The sequence below is a fragment of the Sander vitreus genome, chromosome 2 (assembly GCF_031162955.1).
Source record: "Sander vitreus isolate 19-12246 chromosome 2, sanVit1, whole genome shotgun sequence".
Taxonomy (NCBI): domain Eukaryota; kingdom Metazoa; phylum Chordata; class Actinopteri; order Perciformes; family Percidae; genus Sander; species Sander vitreus.
Window position 1 is genome coordinate 13,058,962 of NC_135856.1, and position 17,971 is coordinate 13,076,932.

General features: G+C 39.1%; 1 protein-coding gene across 1 annotated transcript in view; it reads left to right on the forward strand.

Annotated features, from left to right (window-relative positions):
- rbm20 (RNA binding motif protein 20) overlaps nucleotides 1-16,778 on the forward strand; it is a 54,447-nt gene extending 37,669 nt beyond the window's left edge. The window contains exons 6-14 of the mRNA XM_078268619.1: nucleotides 6,241-6,387; nucleotides 8,619-8,750; nucleotides 8,831-8,910; nucleotides 9,050-9,761; nucleotides 9,854-9,940; nucleotides 10,101-10,683; nucleotides 11,679-11,744; nucleotides 13,807-13,928; nucleotides 15,817-16,778. Coding sequence (XP_078124745.1) covers nucleotides 6,241-6,387; nucleotides 8,619-8,750; nucleotides 8,831-8,910; nucleotides 9,050-9,761; nucleotides 9,854-9,940; nucleotides 10,101-10,683; nucleotides 11,679-11,744; nucleotides 13,807-13,928; nucleotides 15,817-15,885 — 1,998 coding nt within the window. The 3' untranslated portion in view covers nucleotides 15,886-16,778. The remainder of the gene's footprint in view (nucleotides 1-6,240; nucleotides 6,388-8,618; nucleotides 8,751-8,830; nucleotides 8,911-9,049; nucleotides 9,762-9,853; nucleotides 9,941-10,100; nucleotides 10,684-11,678; nucleotides 11,745-13,806; nucleotides 13,929-15,816) is intronic.
- Nucleotides 16,779-17,971: the final 1,193 nt, after the last annotated feature.

Sequence of the window (17,971 nt, forward strand, 5' to 3'; positions counted from 1 at the left end):
ATGATATTGTTGTACGTTATATTTTATCTCTATTTACCTAGAATACTGCATTTCTCCTATATAATGCATTTCTTCCATGTATCTATAAACAATTTGTAGCTCAGCAGCATGAAAAAGTGCATAAGGTGCTGAATGAATGGACCCAGATCCTCTTGTTGACAGCTGCTGGGGCCCAACAGCAGGCTTTGTCTGAGCTTGACAACTCTTTTCCACTAAACTGGATAGCCTGGCAAACTGTGTCATTAAATGTTGGCTAGACACTACGTGTTGAGATTTTTTAAATATCCTTGTTTTATCACTTAATGATTATCTAGCCCCTGGATACAATTTATGCGGTAAAATGGGGATATATGATAAAATAGCTTCTGTATTGAGGAAGATAAGATAAGGTAGGATAAGATAAGATAAGCTAAAACTTAAACAAAACACAGACAATTTTCTTGCATTATTCATACTTATGTGTTTTATGCTGCATTATCATGTTTTTGTTATTGCTAATTACATTACTGATTCATCAGTTCCACATTAGGCAGGGGGAAACACATTTGACATTTTGAACTGCGTCCTGCAAATGTGTTAAGGCCAGACATAACTCAGCAGTGTCTTAAATTGTCTGCCTTTTTCAGAACAGAAAGAGTTTTTTGTTAACCAAAGCAGCTGTCCACACAAGCTCTGCACAGGCTCATGCTCCAACTACATTACACACATGTACTGTGGAGCTAACTGAACGTGTTTATTTGTACTTAAAAATCGTATTTACTCTACTTATACACGTAACCAAGCCATCATGTAATTACTGTGACTGAATAGAAGTCTTGTGGACGTTGATAGAGGATTTGAATAGGCTTTTGAAGGGCTGCTGCTGCAGTGACGCTTGCCTGGCATGACGTGGTAAAAAGAAAGAGATGAAAACGAGCAGTATTATTTATCCACATTGTACTATAGACAGAACAGAAGTAGTACTATATTATTTTCTATGACTTTTTATTTCATTGCCAGGCGACAGAATCTGTAAACATACTCAAATTTAAGACTTTGATTACAGTGGAGGGTGCAAATATAATACATTGTAGGAATGTATAGGGTTACCAATAGGTAAGAAATGGTCTATGTTATGTTATGACTATGTCTTTGGCTACAATTAAATAAGATTATTTCTTATAGCTTATTTTTTACTCCTTGCTGCCCCACAGTCAGTTTGCCTGTCCAAAAGTGTTAGCGTTGGGTTTGAAAAACAGCAGCTGTTGATAGGCATCCATACGAAGGCAGGTCTCTTGTAAAGCACAGTGCAGATGATGAGCGAGGTGATTAGCCCCAGTGAACCTGTGGAAAGCCATCTCTGGTGCCCTGTGCGCAGCTTTCAACAGTCAGCAGGCATTAACACGCTTACAATGCAGGAGCACATACCTGCACACAGATACATGCTGTACTGTACACCCTGTACTTTATGTATTTTAGCTGCAGTTTTCTTAACTTGAAACATATCCTACCAACCCTTAAAGAAATTGTTCAAGTTATGTCCAAAAAATACATCGGCTCTTTAATGAAGCCACAGTATATCACATTTATACTAATCACTATACAAAATGTAGGCTGTTGTTGTATGACTAATAATATTTACTATGAAGTAATACTTATTATAATATTGAATGAAAACCATATAGGGTAATGAATCAATTTATAAACATTTTTACTTGTATTTCAGCATGATGTATTTGGTATATTTTGACATTTTGTTTTTTTTTCATAAATGTGAAATGCACAAAAGGATTGCACTTAAAGAGAATATAAATAAATATTACATGCATTTACATACAGATAACTTAAAAAGAAAAAAAGAAGCTAGTAGTATATAGTAAAAAAGAAATATCTAGTACGACTAAAATACAACGGATAATTTGGGCCCCGTAGAGAAATGTGTATAAGATCTAAGAATAAAGAATGATGTGGTTGATGCTGGCTGTTCCAGATTTGAGGCCATGTTGTTTACATTACATCCCCTCTACTGTAAAAGGACTTCTTCCGTTCCAACAAACATGCGTGACTCTGCAGTTTTATCTTAGCCAGTTCCTTTTCTTTTGTTGCCAGTGGAACCAAATTTAACAGGAGCCTGAACTCAGTGATGTGAAAGTCAAATGCTTCATTGGTTGGTTATTGACAAAGGCTTTTATTGTATCAGTGGGAAAATATTTATAGGCTGTGCTTCATGAGCTAATGTTGGTTGCTATAAACACACACCTGTCGAAGCAGAACAGGTGGGGTTTTATTGGTTTTAGAGCCCTGTGTTGAACAGAGAGCACTTACACAAATGCACACGCACAACCACATGCATAATCATAAACTTATTTTTGGTTTATTAAGTTTCATTTGTGTATGTTTGTCTATGAAAATTAAAAAGTAAACACGTACATCTCAATGAAATAGATGTGATTTTGTGATCAAAATAAACAACAATTACTACAACCTGTACAGAGAAGCTCACACACATGTGCATAACATACAAGCATACCACATGCATGCTTGCACATACACAGCAGTCAGTAGTTTGGACTGCAGTTTCCAGCTGCCCAGTTTGAAGTAGCACAGTAGCTTCATATGATAAGATACCTCAAACAGAGATAAACACAGGATTACAGCTAACTGCTGTCAGAAGCACAGACCTTAAGACCCCCGGGTCACACCCCCAGGCAGCGGTGTAACGTTTCAGACTGGTGAGTGACTGGTAAAGCGATCTGAGGGATCGGCGTGCCAGCGCCATGCGAAGGAACGTGGGGAGAAACTGTGAAACCAGACTGACCATCTCCCTGGGTCCTTCAACATGGAACCTACTTTGTACAAATAAACAGACGTGTCTTTAGGAGAGATTCCAGCTAATGTCAGTCAGCACGCTGTCAGTGAAAAAAGGAAAGCACTGTGTGAAATGGTTGTCCTTTACACCATTTGGCCCTAGTTCAGTTGGTCATAGGGTTGGCCGGTTGGGAGTCCTTCAGCAACAGAACATATGCCTGAACACACTGTGGTAGATAAAGCCATTACCTCTGATGACTGTAGTGTAGGGTACAAATTGTCTCATCCGTACGTTTATAGATAAATACATTGAAGGAAAAAAATTGCTGTATTTTGTGTTTTCTTTGTGCTGAACAACTGAAAAGTAAAATGTAGTGTGATAAAGCCTATATTATGGAGAAATGTGAATACACAAGGTTTTAATCATACTTAATCCCCAGTTCAATAAAAATTATATTTTGATTTATAGCCTAAAACTGAGATTGTTTTGCTAAGGACTTGTGTCAACTGAAAATTCATTGTTTCCAAAAGTTTTGTTTTTGTTGTTCTATGCATTGAAAGTCTCAACCACCAAAGTGTGTATACTGTAGTGCCTCCTTGTGAGTAGGCAATGACATGGCATAACTCTGCGCCTCTGGTTTGCGGTTAACAGAAACAGCTACCGTTCAAAGCCTGAGCCAACCTTGACAGTGATATCAGTGCTGTAGACAAACTGTCTGAGCTTTCAGACACAGACAAGTCAGACATTAGTGAGTGCAGTGAGCAAGACTCTTGTTCTCTCTAATAGTCCAAGAACATAAACAGCCTATTCCTGGATCTGTTTATTGAGCCCAACCTGCACTGACCTTTATGTGTTCTGGTGGTGGCTCAGAGCTGTTGAATAAAATTATCGCTCTTATCATCTGAAGCTGTTGATGTCAGCTTGCTGGCCAGAAACCATTAAGTTGTCATAGAAATAAAGTGATCTGGCTCATCCAGATCATTTGATCAGTGTTGTATGAATAGTAATATGGCCTTTTCACAATTTGTGAATAGAGTATCCCATTTAAAAACATGTGTCCTCAGTTTATTAACTACTAATATCAGGATTTTGTGAGATACAATCACATTATTTATGGATTTTGTGATCAGTGCTTCAAGTATGTTTTGAATACTGCCACACTTGCATCGGATTATGTTTCGACATGCATAGTAAAGTGACTTTGAGATTGTAAAAGTTTCCTCCTCCCCTTTAAACATTCTACACTTCCCATCTATTGGTCCCAGTATAAAGTGTATGTTGGTGTTGGGTTTTCCCTGAACAAATTCCCTGTAAAAACAGAGACCCTTGCTGCTGGTCCAAGGTGGAATTAGGACCTCGTTCTGTCCCACACATGGAACTGTCTGTCAGGTCTGTCAGCCAGAGATGCAGGAAGGAGGAGGAGGGGCACTGGAAAACTTGCAGTTGCAGCACAATGTTTGCAGAAATAAGACTCCAAGACATGACGAGCTGAATTTACAACCGCTTTCTGCAATGATGTTAGAGGAACATGAGGTGTCAGACAGTATGTCCACCGGCTAGTTTGATGATGAGTAAAGAAAGACAGATTCAATCAGTCAGTGGTTTGCCTTTGCGTTCTAAATGTAGTATGTACATTGTTGGGAAAGGTTAAACAACAACTGAAAGCGTGCATATGATGCATGACGGATGCTGGACTTCTTCTTCACATGCCTCTGAACCAGGCACCCATAGTCCCTTCTATGGTGGAGCTAGTTCTCTATAAAAGCTATAAAAGTAAAAAATAATCAAGCAATAGATTGTCAGAAATAGTGATAATACAATACCTAAAACCAAAACAGATTAAAGTAGTTTCACTATCTCTGTACTGTCTCTCTGCAGCCCACTAGAGCCACGATCGGGCCCAAAAAAATCTGACCTGAACCTACATGAACCAGCATATATTTCTGTGCAAGCCTGACCAGAGCCGAACTACGGCAGCAGTTTCACGCCCGAGCCCGGTTAAAAACACAAATTCATATTAACAAATTTAATACAAGCTAAAGTCAACTAAAGTCTTTTCAGCGCGGTAACAGACATTTGTGACCTTATCTCCGATATGCACATTCTCTAATGTTCAGCACAGCCCAAAAACTGTTACTGTATATGCCATATTAAATAAAGATTGCATAACATTTCTCCATATCGATGAGAGTCAGTGCTGTCAGTGACATGATTTTTGAACAGCAGCGAAAAATCAATGAGACAATCAAATGACCACGACATTACACAGATAAGGTCTGCATGAAAAAAGAAACACCGTGACATTTGCGCAAACCCGACCAAATTCAAACCCGGGGAAATATTGAGAAATAACAGAATCCGGCGGCAATGCAGGTCAATATAGTTGGCAGCCCAGAGGGATTTGTGTCAAATGTGTGAAATGTCTGGGGCCAGTCAGCTGACAAGTCTCTAAATCCAAACAAGTAAACTTTGATTATCACTGTTGCACTACTGCCAAGGAACTATTAATAGATGGAATGAGGTGGGTTGTATCAAGAAGGGAAAGTGACATGACATCCTGTGTGATAGTGTTACATTGACGTTAGATGGACTAGTTTCCTACAGTATGATTGGCTTTGATGTGCTACACATCAAGACAGAGACTTTTGGAAGAATGTTTTTTTTGCTATCGAGCCCACAGTTAGATAAGGAGATATAATTTTAGTTTCCGTTTCATCTGTGCATATCTGATTGAAAGTTATGCCTACAATTACTGGAAGCAAGGGGAAACTGCTAGCCTAGCTATTTCAAAAGTGAAAAAATAAAAACTTTGAAAACTTCTTAACTGTCTATTCACATGTTATATCTTGTATATTTGCCTATGTAGAAATAGAAAAGGAAGTGGTTGGAGGCGTTGGCTTACACATTGCAAACTAATTCCTTGACCTACGACAGATGGGTTCAGTGCACGCAGGATCTTAGAGGTTCTTATCATAGGGTTGGCAGGTTTGCGCACTAAAGTTAACAACTGAACAAAACCAGATGACTTGCCCAGTTCATGGTGTTGAAGCTGCAGGGGGTAGAATGCAAAAAACGCCATAGTTTGAATTAGAGTGAGACCTCTTCTCTCTCTCTCTGTTGCACAGGCAATGTGTGCACAAAACAGAGCGTCATCTCTCTGAAATGACCTGGGATTGACAAAATCCTACCGTCACAGGCTAGATTTAATTAAGCCTCAAAACAGAGCCCAACGGCAAAAATAAGGTGCCTCAGCCAGCTTTAATGTAATTTTAAGCAGTTACTTTGACTCTGGTTTGGTGCAAGTTTGAATGTTTAAATATTGATATAACAGTATTAGGGTTGTTGACATAATTCAACACATTTTATTGTCAGATGTCCAATAGTTGTTTTGCTAATGATCTGTGTGATATTTAAATAATATTCATGGTTGTAATTGTTTTGATTATTTGCAGCCATTTTCACCCAGAAAGTCCACAGCAGGGCGAGTCATTCACATCTGCAACCTCCCTGAAGGCAGCTGCACAGAGAATGATGTCATCAACCTGGGACTACCCTTTGGCAAAGTCACCAACTACATCCTCATGCGCTCTACCCATCAGGTACAAGAACCTTATTGTTGAGTCATTATTTGTTATTCATATACATGTCCTGATGACAGAAAAGGTGTTGATCCTGTAAATATTTTGTGCACATAACATGCATCAGATCTCCAAGCTTTCATTCCATCCCATCTCTTCTGGTGTTGTATGTGATGCCTTGCAAGCTATTAATCCCAGGGGTTCAATTGGCAGGGACAAATTGGATCCTTTCTTTCTTAAACTGGCTGCTCCACTTATTGCTGAGCAATTAACTCATATCTTCAACCTTTCTATTTCAACTGGCATATTTCCCAGTATCTGGAAATTGGCACACATAACTCCACCTTGCTTGACTCCTGGAATCTCTGGTAAATAATCAACTTAAGGTTTTCCTCAGTAGTTCTGCAGTTTTGAGTCCTCACCAATCAGGATTAAGAGCCAATCACAGTAGCATCTCAGCTGTTACATTAGTCGCAAATAATATTATAGCTGCCCTTGATGAAAAGAAGCATTGTACCTCCCTTTTTGTCAACCTTTCAAAAGCTAGATGATAAGTCATGTGATTGCTTTGAAAATTATTTACATGGGAGAGCTCAGTGTGTAAAGTCCGGAAACATCCAATCTCTGTTCTTGCCAATTTCTAAGGGGGTCCTGCAAGGATCAGTTCTGGCACCTGTCCTTTTTTATATTTATATCAATAATATTGTTTCTTCTTTGAATGACTGCCATGTCCATCTTTATGCAGACGACACAATTATATATTGCATTGCAGATTCTGTTCAGCTTGCCTTGGAGAAGCTACAGCTTGCTTTTAATGCCCTACAGGAAGTGCTGGTTAAACATAAGCTGGTTCTAAATGCAAGTAGGACAAAATGTATTTTGTTTACTAAGGCCAGGAATATTGACTATATAGCTTGTTTATACACACTGCAAGTAGATCAAAAATAGAGCGTGTGTCCAAGTACAAATATCTTGGCATCTGGTTTGATGAGAAGTTTTCGTTTCTAGAAACTAGGATTCCTTTACAGAAACAAATCCTGCTTCCCTTTATCAAGCAGAAAAATAATTCTTGAAGCAGTTTTTCTTCCAGTGCTTGATTATGGTGACGTTATTTAAAGAAGTGCTGCTCCATCTAATCTCATATGCCTTGACACAATTTATCACTCCGCTCTAAGATTTATCACTGGAGAGAGCTACAACACCCATCACTGTGCACTCTATGCTAAAGCGGGTCTATCTTCATTAGCAGAAAGACGTGAAAACCACTGGTGTCTGTTCATTTTTGAGGCCATTAACGGTAAGCTCCCTCCTTATATTTCTGCTCTGTTAGAGTGGAACTCAGGGCCTTATCAAACAAATCTAACAACCAACTTTTACTTAAGGTCCCAAGGGTTCAATCAGAACTAGGGAAATCAGCATTCTTCTATAATGCACCAACCACCTGGAACACGCTACAACAATCATTTAAATTAAGTTATCTTCCAACATATGGGCAGTTTAGAGCACTGGTTTTAAATACTCATAATTTTGGATGTAATTGCTTTTAGTCATTTAAATGCTAATTTTATCTGGATTCCCTTGCGATTGTATTTATAAGTATATATGTTGATTGCTCATAATTGTTATTAATGATTTCTACAGTCTTTGCATTGAGTATTTATATATGTGCAAAAATTGTAAATTGTGTTCTAAATTATATTGTGTATTTATTTTATGTTATCTCAGCTACATTGAGAATGAGGGCTTGCCCTCAATTGTACTCCCGAGAACTAAATAAAGGTTGATGATGATGATGATGATATTTTCACTTGGAAAAAAAATTATCCAAATGCAAATCACCAAGTTATTTATGTGCATTTTTGTGATTTCATCAGCTTTTTTCTGCTGCAGCTGTTATTTGATATCATGTACTTTGACACAACTTACTAGATGTTTAACTACCAGTACATGACAGCTCACTCAGGTTCCCAGGTTTCAGATATCATAACTGAACTACACCATTAATATCACCCCTATCAAATTTAAAGCATTCATAATAAAATTGTCAGTTACAGGGACTAAAACAACTGTTCTGATGATTTATTATGGCAATGATATGTGATACATTGTGATGATGATTTTTTTAAAGATTTGCTTGCATCCAGTCTGACATCGGAGATGTGAAACATGTTTGTGCAGATGTCCTGCAGGACAAACCATATAACTGTCAGAAGGGGATTATTGTTTACAGCACTTTTCTCTTGTCCTACAAGGCATTTCTGGAGATGGCATATGTTGAAGCAGCTCAGGCCATGGTTCAATACTACCAACTTACTCCAGCAATGGTTAACAATCAGAAACTACTCATACGAATGTCTAAGAGGTACAAGGAGCTGCAACTCAAGGTAACACTGAAGAACAAAGTAAACAGCAGGTTATAGGTTGCATTAGCCAATTACTGAACACAAATGTATTTTCTGTATAGAAACCAGGTAAAGATGTTCAATCGATCATCCAGGATCTCACCTCTCAGAGGGAAAGGGATGAGATGCCAGAAGTTGAACAGTAAGGAAACTTTTCATTTGTTTCATTAATTATCATTATTGAAGTTGAGTCAGTGTGACATTTCTGACCTCATAAATAACAACACAAAGTACATCTTTAGAGGATTTCTCCATGTAATCTACCCATCATCTCCCTCCAGCTACATGCCAGAGAGAGCACGCTCCCGCAGCCCTATCAGCCGCTCTCTGAGTCCTCATTCCCACAGCCCCAGTTTTACATCATGCAGCTCAGCCCACAGCCCCCAGGGGGCACCATGCAGGGGTCCGGAGAGAGGCAGCAATGGCTTGGGCCCCCGCCGGGGCTCTTGGGATTGGTCATCACACTTACGCAGGGGTGAGGATGAAAGGGAGAGGGATGACCCATGGAGGAATGGGGGCAACGTGGATGACGATCGGCCCAATGGAAGGGCAGCTGACCGTCGGAAGGCTTACCAGAAACCCTTGGATCATATCAGCTCGAGATCTGCAGATGAGCGAGGAGGAGGAGGAGGAGGAGGAGGTGAAGGGATGAGGGGCAACAGAGACTGGCACCCACGAGGCAGCCCTCAAGGCATGTCCTTCAACTCTTACAGGAATATGGAGGACGATTTCTACATGAAGGAACAAATGTACAAGTCAGACAAGCCACCCAGACCTCCATACCAAAGGCATGATGCAAAGCCAAAGAAGAGGGATGGTGGTGACTACCACAGTAGATCGAGGCATTCAGAGTTTGAGATAACTGAGGAGCCACTTCGCAGAACACTAGAAGACAAGAGGCAGGGTTCACCAGACAGGGGCAGGAGCAAAAAGATAAGCAGGAGGCACACCACTGTGGAAAAACATGAGAAAGAAAATGCTACTGAAAATACCGTGAGTTCCTTTTGTAAATATATATTATTTGTTGTTGTATACTTACTTTGCATGGCACAGCCTTTTAGCTGCTAAGTCATTCCTTTTTCCAGGATCGCCAGTCAAAAGAAAAATCTGTTTCACCTCAGCAAAGCAATATGCCAAAAGAGGCTACTGAATGTAGTACAGAAAGAGACACTGTAAGTAAACATTTTTATCAAACTCTTCAAACTCATTCACGCCCCTATTTGACCCTACCGGTTAACTGTAAACTTGTGTACATCCTCTTTAAAGCTACAGGTTGCTACTACTGCAGTTGGAGTAGAATATTAACAGCTCTTTTTCTTGATCACTTTTAAGGTGAAGGAGTGGGGAAGTGGAGATGACACTGATGAAGAGTGTTGGTATCCTAATAACATGGAGGAACTAGTCACTGTAGATGAAGTGGGAGGAGAAGATGATTCCATAATTGAGCCGGATCTTCCAGGGCTTGAAGAGTATGTATCCTGCCCCAAAGAGTCTGCAGAGGAAGAAGCAGTCGAGGAGCATATATTACCACCTACCTCCTCCTCGTCCTTGGAGGTCGGGGAGACGTCCAACGAGAAGTCTAACCAGGAAAAGGATGCTGGAGGCCCGGCAGAAACATCTGTAGACGAGAAACCAGGGAATGTTTTAACTGCAACCAGTCCTGAAGACCAGACACTCAGTCCAGAGATTTCAGAGCTCCCAATCACTAACCTTAGTGACTTCCCCAGTGAGGAGTTCAAGGCTGCACTGGAGGAGACATGTTTAATGGAAAAAGTAACCAAAAGTGGACCCCCAGAGGAGCCACTGGAAAATCACATTTGTGTATCAGAGGACAGCAAAACCCTGGAAGTAGGACAGGTCACAGAAACAATCAGTAATGGGGTTCAACACAAGGATGCTGATATGCTTAAAAAAGGTACTTTTCAAAAGAGTTGTCAAATCTTAATAGTAGATTCACGTGTAGTCTCGCTTTACCAGACCTTCCTCCACAGCACTGCGGAGGAGGGTCTGGCTAGTCCACACAGCATTCCAGGATGGGAGAAAAACATGCTCTGGTTTATTGCCATTTCTTTAAACCAATCACAATCGTGTTGGGCAGGTGCTTAGTACCCGACAAAGCCACTTTGCCACTGCAAAATAACCTCGGGAAGGAACTCGTTTTGGTGTAACACGTGTACTTTCAAAAGTTGTTTTAGTCGTGGAACAGAAAACTCAGATTGGACAGATAGTCTAGCTAGCTGTCTGGATTTACCCTGCAGAGATCTGAGGAGCAGTTAACCATAGTCCTCCTAAATCGACCGGAGTTTAAAATTCCAACACAAAGGAAGCGGAAGGTAACGGACATCCCGGCGAAAAGAGCGTGATCCGGCGGAACCGGAGCAATCCCAGTAGTGGAACGTCGTGGATATAGACTAATTCACGTGAGCTCCAGTGTTCGGTTACATTAAGAATCCTAATGGATAGGTTTAGATGTTTTTAAGTCTATCTCAACAGGATGGATTAGGCAATTATCAAAAAAATCAACTCAACTAACTTCAATAAACTATCTTGCTAAACTATTAATCATTTAAGTATTTACGTTTAGTCCAAAAATGCATTCTGAAGTTCAAAAAATAAACAAGAGTTTCACATAGTATGTGTAGGACCACAAAATGGTCTGTAGTTAATGGGCTGTGGTCATGATTACAATTATAGAATATCTACATTGCCTCCAGTAACGACTGTTGCAAACTGTATTTTTTTATCTTGTTTCAGATATTTCCTGCAACTCTGTCATGTAATGTCCTAAACTTGTGTCAAACATTTTTATATATTTTTGAGTAAAAGTCAATACGTAACATGCCCCCAAAGAGCATCATTTGTAATGTTTTGTGCATCATGCCTTTCTAATAATTGATATGTCTTTTACAGAGATTGAGGCCCCCTCGCCGTCTCGTGAGCAAGACAAAGCTGTCAGTGAACACAGCATCCCTTTGGGTAAATGTAACAAGTTTCATTATCACTCTGATTCTAACTTGAATGTTTTAAAATACATTGAAAATGAGAACAATACCCACTATATTTGAGATCCTCAATGATTTTATTCATTCTGTCCGCAAATATCAGGTTATGTAAAAAAGATTTAATGAAAATAATGATAAAACCAGATCAGATTTCTCTGGCTGAATTAAACCCAGTCCAAGGGTCCTTGAACTGGTCTATATTTAATCATTGTCACAGAGACAAGTTCATTGAGTCTTCAGCTTGTGGTTTTAAGGCGCTGACACACCAACCCGATTATCGGCCGTCGGACAGTCTGGCGAGGTCAGTGACTCGAGTCTGTTCGAAGGCCGTCGGCCTTCATTTGGGCACATTTGACTTGTTGACGGGCAGTCGGACTCAATGACCAATCTGATTGGTGGAGTGCTAACCCGGAAATGATGAGCGGGATGAGCATGACGAACGCCTCTCATAATCTGACGGAAATCTTTTAAATTGACCTTTGGCGATCTGAAATGAAGACAGATTCAGCAACTGCATGGCCTATTTCTTGCTCAAAATGTTTTCAGAAACACATTTCGGTGAAATGTTTTTATAAAATACGAGATCGAATTTTGAACGAGCCGCCATTAAGGTCGGTTTTGAAATTCGGGAGAAGCCAGACCCGCATGACGCGTTCGTCCAATCAGCTGCCGGTTTTAATTTTTTGGGCGACAATAAAGATTAGTGCCGCCTGCTGTTATGGAGACGTATAACGTCTCACGCACGTGCAGAACGTACGCTCAAGTCGCTGTCGCTTCGGTGTGTTCCGTGGCACTTTTTTGACCAACTTGGGGTCAGTCTGACTGCCTTTTCTGCTGACGGTCGGCCGTCGGGTTGGTGTGTCAGAGTCTTTAGTCCTAAAGATAAAGTCGTATCATGTACCCCATTAAGTGAACTGACAGCCTGTTGCATTAGCACTCTAATTGAGTGGAATTGCTTGGTCACTTTGCTGACCTATTTCTGTGAGCAGGTTGTGAAATGCACCCCTGAGAGATGAGTATTTATGTTATCATTAGGGCTAGAATGACACAGCCAAGCACATGGCCAGTGCTGGGCCTGCTGCATGGAGACTGGTGCAGTGTAACAACAATAGGACAACATGAGACACATGAGTGTGGCTATTTCTGTTAATAGTATGATGCCCTGAGAGTGTGTGTGTGTGTGTGTGTGTGTGTGTGTGTGTGTGTGTGTGTGTGTGTGTGTGTGTGTGTGTGTGTGTGTGTGTGTGTGTGTGTGTGTCCACAGCAAACTGTGTCCACTGATAGCACGGCTGACACAAATGTAACACTAATGAGTCATGTGGTTGTTGTTGTTGCCATTTTGGGTACCATTTTTTTTTATTGTCACAGCCAGACATGAGTCACCTTTTTAAGGGACTAAAATAACATGCATACTAATATAGGAAATAAACCATTAAGTAACAGAATAGTGTCACTTCCCCTTTAATTCATTCAACATTGATGTTGTTGATACATCCAGTTTACTAACATCCAGTCTCATGGTTTCAGCTTGTATAAGTTATTTGTTTCCAGATACAATACATTTTGCTGTCAATGTGTGAAGTTCCTCTCTGAATAGAGTTACCTTTAATTTGTATTTCATATCTGAGTGACATAAAACACTTGCAAGTAAATTAAAAAAGTTTTCATTTTGGTTGTATCTTTTTTCAGTAATATATGTTGTCCCTTTTTTTCATTCCTTCAAAAAATATTATGTTGACGAGAATTGATCATGAAGTTAATTATTTAGCTTGCTGTTGACAGAGGCATGCTTTAGTTTCTTTGTGTCGTTTTGAATAAAGAGGGTGACAAAACAAATGAGGATCCAGTACAGTAAATAAAAGAAACATGATATTTTTACTTTCAAAATTTGGATACAATTTCCATTTTAAAACTAAGACAAATTGCAGCAACTTGCCTCAAGTACTATCACTTTAAATATGCTTTGTGAGGACCCTCATCTGTCAGGTGTTGGTTTCTGCGATTGAATTCTAATAGTTGTGTTTGCCGTCTAACAGGTGTTGAGTTTGTTGTGCCGAGGACCGGCTTCTACTGTAAACTCTGCGGACTGTTCTATAATAGTGAGGAGACTGCAAAGACCACTCACTGCCGCAGCACCGTACACTACAGGAACCTACAGGTACACACTGCACAGAGACACACTGGTCCTTCAGGTGAAGTTGGTGATGATGACGAGAAGGAATAAAGTGATAATCGGGAATTATACAATTCAACATTTTATTCATTCTTTAGTGAATTATATGAGCATGCTAACCCTCGCTGAGGTAGATCTGTTTATCTGACAGTTAATGTACATGTAGTACTGTATGTACATATACAACATGTCTGCATGTGCATTTGCTGTCACACCTTTTATACTAGCAAACGTAATATATATATATACCAACCAATATATATATATGTATATATATATATTGGTTGGTATATATATATTACGTATATATATATATATATATATATATATATATATATATATATATATATATATATAAAACATTTGAATATGTATGCCTGTATGCTCCACTGTACTGAGAGCACTGCTGGTGTGGTCCACTGTTAGTGTGGTCTGGTAGCAAAATTCACAAGATTTCACCACCTGTTCCTGGGTTGGTAAGTTATCTCTTCACATACATGCAGCACATGCATTTTATATTAATTTTGTTGCCTTTCTTCTTTTCTTCTTGTCTAATTTTGGGGATACATTTTACTTTAAATGTTCAATTAAATATGGCGTTTTCTAAACAGGACTGCAAAAGACAGTGAATATAGCCTACTAATAAACTAATCATATTAGTTTTAATAATTGAGTAACTTTTTAAATGCCAAATTTAGTGGATCCAGTTTCTCAAATGTGCAGATTTATATGACTTTAAATGAAATGTCTGTGCTTTGTACTATTTGTTGGACAAAATAAAGCAATATAAAGATTACTACAGACTACAGTCTTTTTCAAACAGTTAATTGAAAAAATAATCAACAGATTAATCAAAAATCGAAAATAAAATGCACAAATACTGTCTCACACACACACACACACACACACACACACACACACACACACGAACGAACATACACATTGCATGTAAAATTACAACTGTATTAGGTTTCTGATTATTGGCCACTCAGCACCGAGCCATCTTGTATTTCTCTTGTCCCCGGCAGCACAGCTGAGGCAAGCCTGAGGAGCAGAGATTTAAATGTTTGATGGATTACATTCCAAGAGGAAAAGAACAGTTTGAAACAGTTGTGCTGTCTGTCAAAGCTCTCTGTGTGTATGTGTTCTGGTGTTTAATACTTTTAGATCATTTTTTGTCCTTTTCTTTTTACCATAGATTTCTGTTTAACTCTACTCACTCATCTACGTAGTTTAACTTTAACACAGAGAAGTGCATATCTTTTTTCAATTATTATCAATTCAGTTTAAAATACAACACAGCATCAGCCACAGCTTTTAACCAGTCTTTAACTGCTGTACAAAAAAAAGAAAAGAAAAGCGAAGAGAAAGTGAGCGAGGCTCCCGTTCTCAGATATTTGAGTCAAGATTAACTGAACTGAAGCTAATTGCTAATTTTTTATTCATATACCAAATATTTGGATTATAATGTGTCACTTCATTATTGTATTTCTGGAAACTTCTTTCAAAATGGATTTGGACAAATAGGGACTGCAGTTCTCGTCACTGACACTTATGATCACTCAACTGAAAACCATTTTCATAAAATGTTTAAATAGCTCTAAAAAAAAACGTTCAGTAAAATCCAACATGCTGGTGGTGGAAATGATTGGCCAGCTGGTTGTTTGCAACGCTGACATTTACCAAGATGCTGCTTTCTTGTCCTGACCTTTCTTGAAAAAGAAACATTTTATCTCAGTGGAGCTGCCGCAAAGAGGTCTTGGTTGTAGTTTGGAGAAAACACTTTACCATGTGTTAACAGACCTCTGTGCAGTCAGATTAGTCATTTTGGATTGTAAATCTTTGCTTTTTCTGTTCTTCTACTCGTCCACAGAAATACCTGTCCCAGCTGGCAGAGGAGAGTCTGTCGGGCATACTTGCTGAACCCTCAGCTACACACTGACATCAGCTTGACCTCTCAGGTCTTGTACAGCAAACAGCAGAGGAAAGATTCTCGTATGTGTGCTGTGTGTGCAAGGCTATGGACAACTACAGCATAGATAATGTGACTCATGGAAGCTAGAGCATGTAGACAATTGCACTGCTTTTCTTATTATGGGAGAAGGGATGTGTAGATGTCTTGAATGGTACTGACAATCCCTGCCAAATGTGTACAAAGCTGAGGTGTAATGTATATGGAGGCTACAATATGTAATGGCATCTTTGGGGGGTTATCAATTTTCTTACAGTTTACTTCACTGGACTGTGTGTGATAAAAAATGTTTTTGTTATATTCTTTTTGGAATGCAAATGTATTTGCAATGATGATTATTACTGAAAAGACACATTTTACAGAATGGGCTTCATGTTAGTCAATTTTCTGAGTTTGAATCAATTTTAGCAATGATACATTTACATCTTCAAAATGTCTTGAAATATGTGCCAAGGAATGTTTTTACTCAGTTAAAAAACTGAGTCAGATTCTCAGGTTTGTTGTATTTGTTTAATAGATTGCAATGTTTAGCTTAGTACACAACATTTCATTTGTATTTCATGTGAGGCTTTTAATGTTTTCTTTTCATCTGTCAGGTAAAAATGTAAATCACTTGGATTGATAATCATGCAACTACGCAAAAGGATATTTATTTTCTCAAAGTTTTATATTGGATTGAATTCATAAGACAATCCCAGTCATATTTGCCGACATATGTTGAACGCCTTCAATATCGAAGACCTTAAACTGGACCATGTGTTTAATTTATCAGAGTTAAACATGCAATGTTTCATGTTTAGTGAAACATGTCAAATGATTTGTTCAGAGGGATTATCACGCCAGACTCTGTTTTTGTATACTGTGAATACTGATCCTGTGACATCAATTATAGTGTTGTTTTCTTTGACAAACTTTTCATATGATTTTTGATGTAAAAAAAACAAAAAAAACATGAATAAACATTTTAAACGTGTCTCAAGTAATCAATGTGTAGAGTCTAACATATTGTGTATGCTATGTGATTTATAATGGCCACACAGTCACAACACAGACAGGTAGGCTACAGTGCACCATCCATCCATCCATCCATCCTTTTTCTGTACTAGTTTTTGGTAGGACTTGAGTTTGGAATGTTGCAAAAGAGCTCCCCCAAGTGTTGAGGCAAAAAACACATCTGTGTGTTAAAACTAGGTCTAAATACAGGTGTTGGTCATATAATTAGAATATCATGAAAAAGTTGATTTATTTCAGTAATTCCATTCAAAAAGTGAAACTTGTATAATGTACAACTCTGTCACTCCACACAGAGTGATATATTTCAAGGGTTTATTTCTTTTACTTTTGATGATTAGAACTGACAACTAATGAAAACCCCAAATTCAGTATCTCAGAAAATTAGAATATTGTGACAAGGTACAATATTGAAGACACCTGGTGCCACACTCTAATCAGCTAATTAACTCAAAACACCTGCAAAGGCCTTTAAATGGTCCCTCAGTCTAGTTCTGTAGGATACACAATCATGGGAAAGACTGCTGACTTGACAGTTGTCCAAAAGACAACCATTGGCACCTTGCACAAGGAGGGCAAGACACAAAAGGTCGTTGCTAAAGAGGCTGGCTGTTCACAAAGCTCTTTGTCCAAGCACATTAATAGAGAGGTGAAGGGAAGGAAAAGATGTGGTAGAAAAAAGTGTACAAGCAATAGGGATAACCGCACCCTGGAGAGGATTGTGAAACAAAACCCATTAAAAAATGTGGGGGAGATTCACAAAGAGTGGACTGCAGCTGGAGTCAGTGCTTCAAGAACCACCACGCACAGACGTAAGCAAGACATGGGTTTCAGCTGTCGCATTCCTTGTGTCAAGCCACTCCTGAACAAGACACAGCGTAAGAAGCGTCTCACCTGGGCTAAAGAGTTGTCTGGGCTGAGTGGTCCAAAGTTATGTTCTCTGATGAAAGTACATTTTGTATTTCCTTTGGAAATCAAGGTCCCAGAGTCTGGAGGAAGAGAGGAGAGGCACAGAATCCACGTTGCTTGAAGTCCAGTGTAAAGT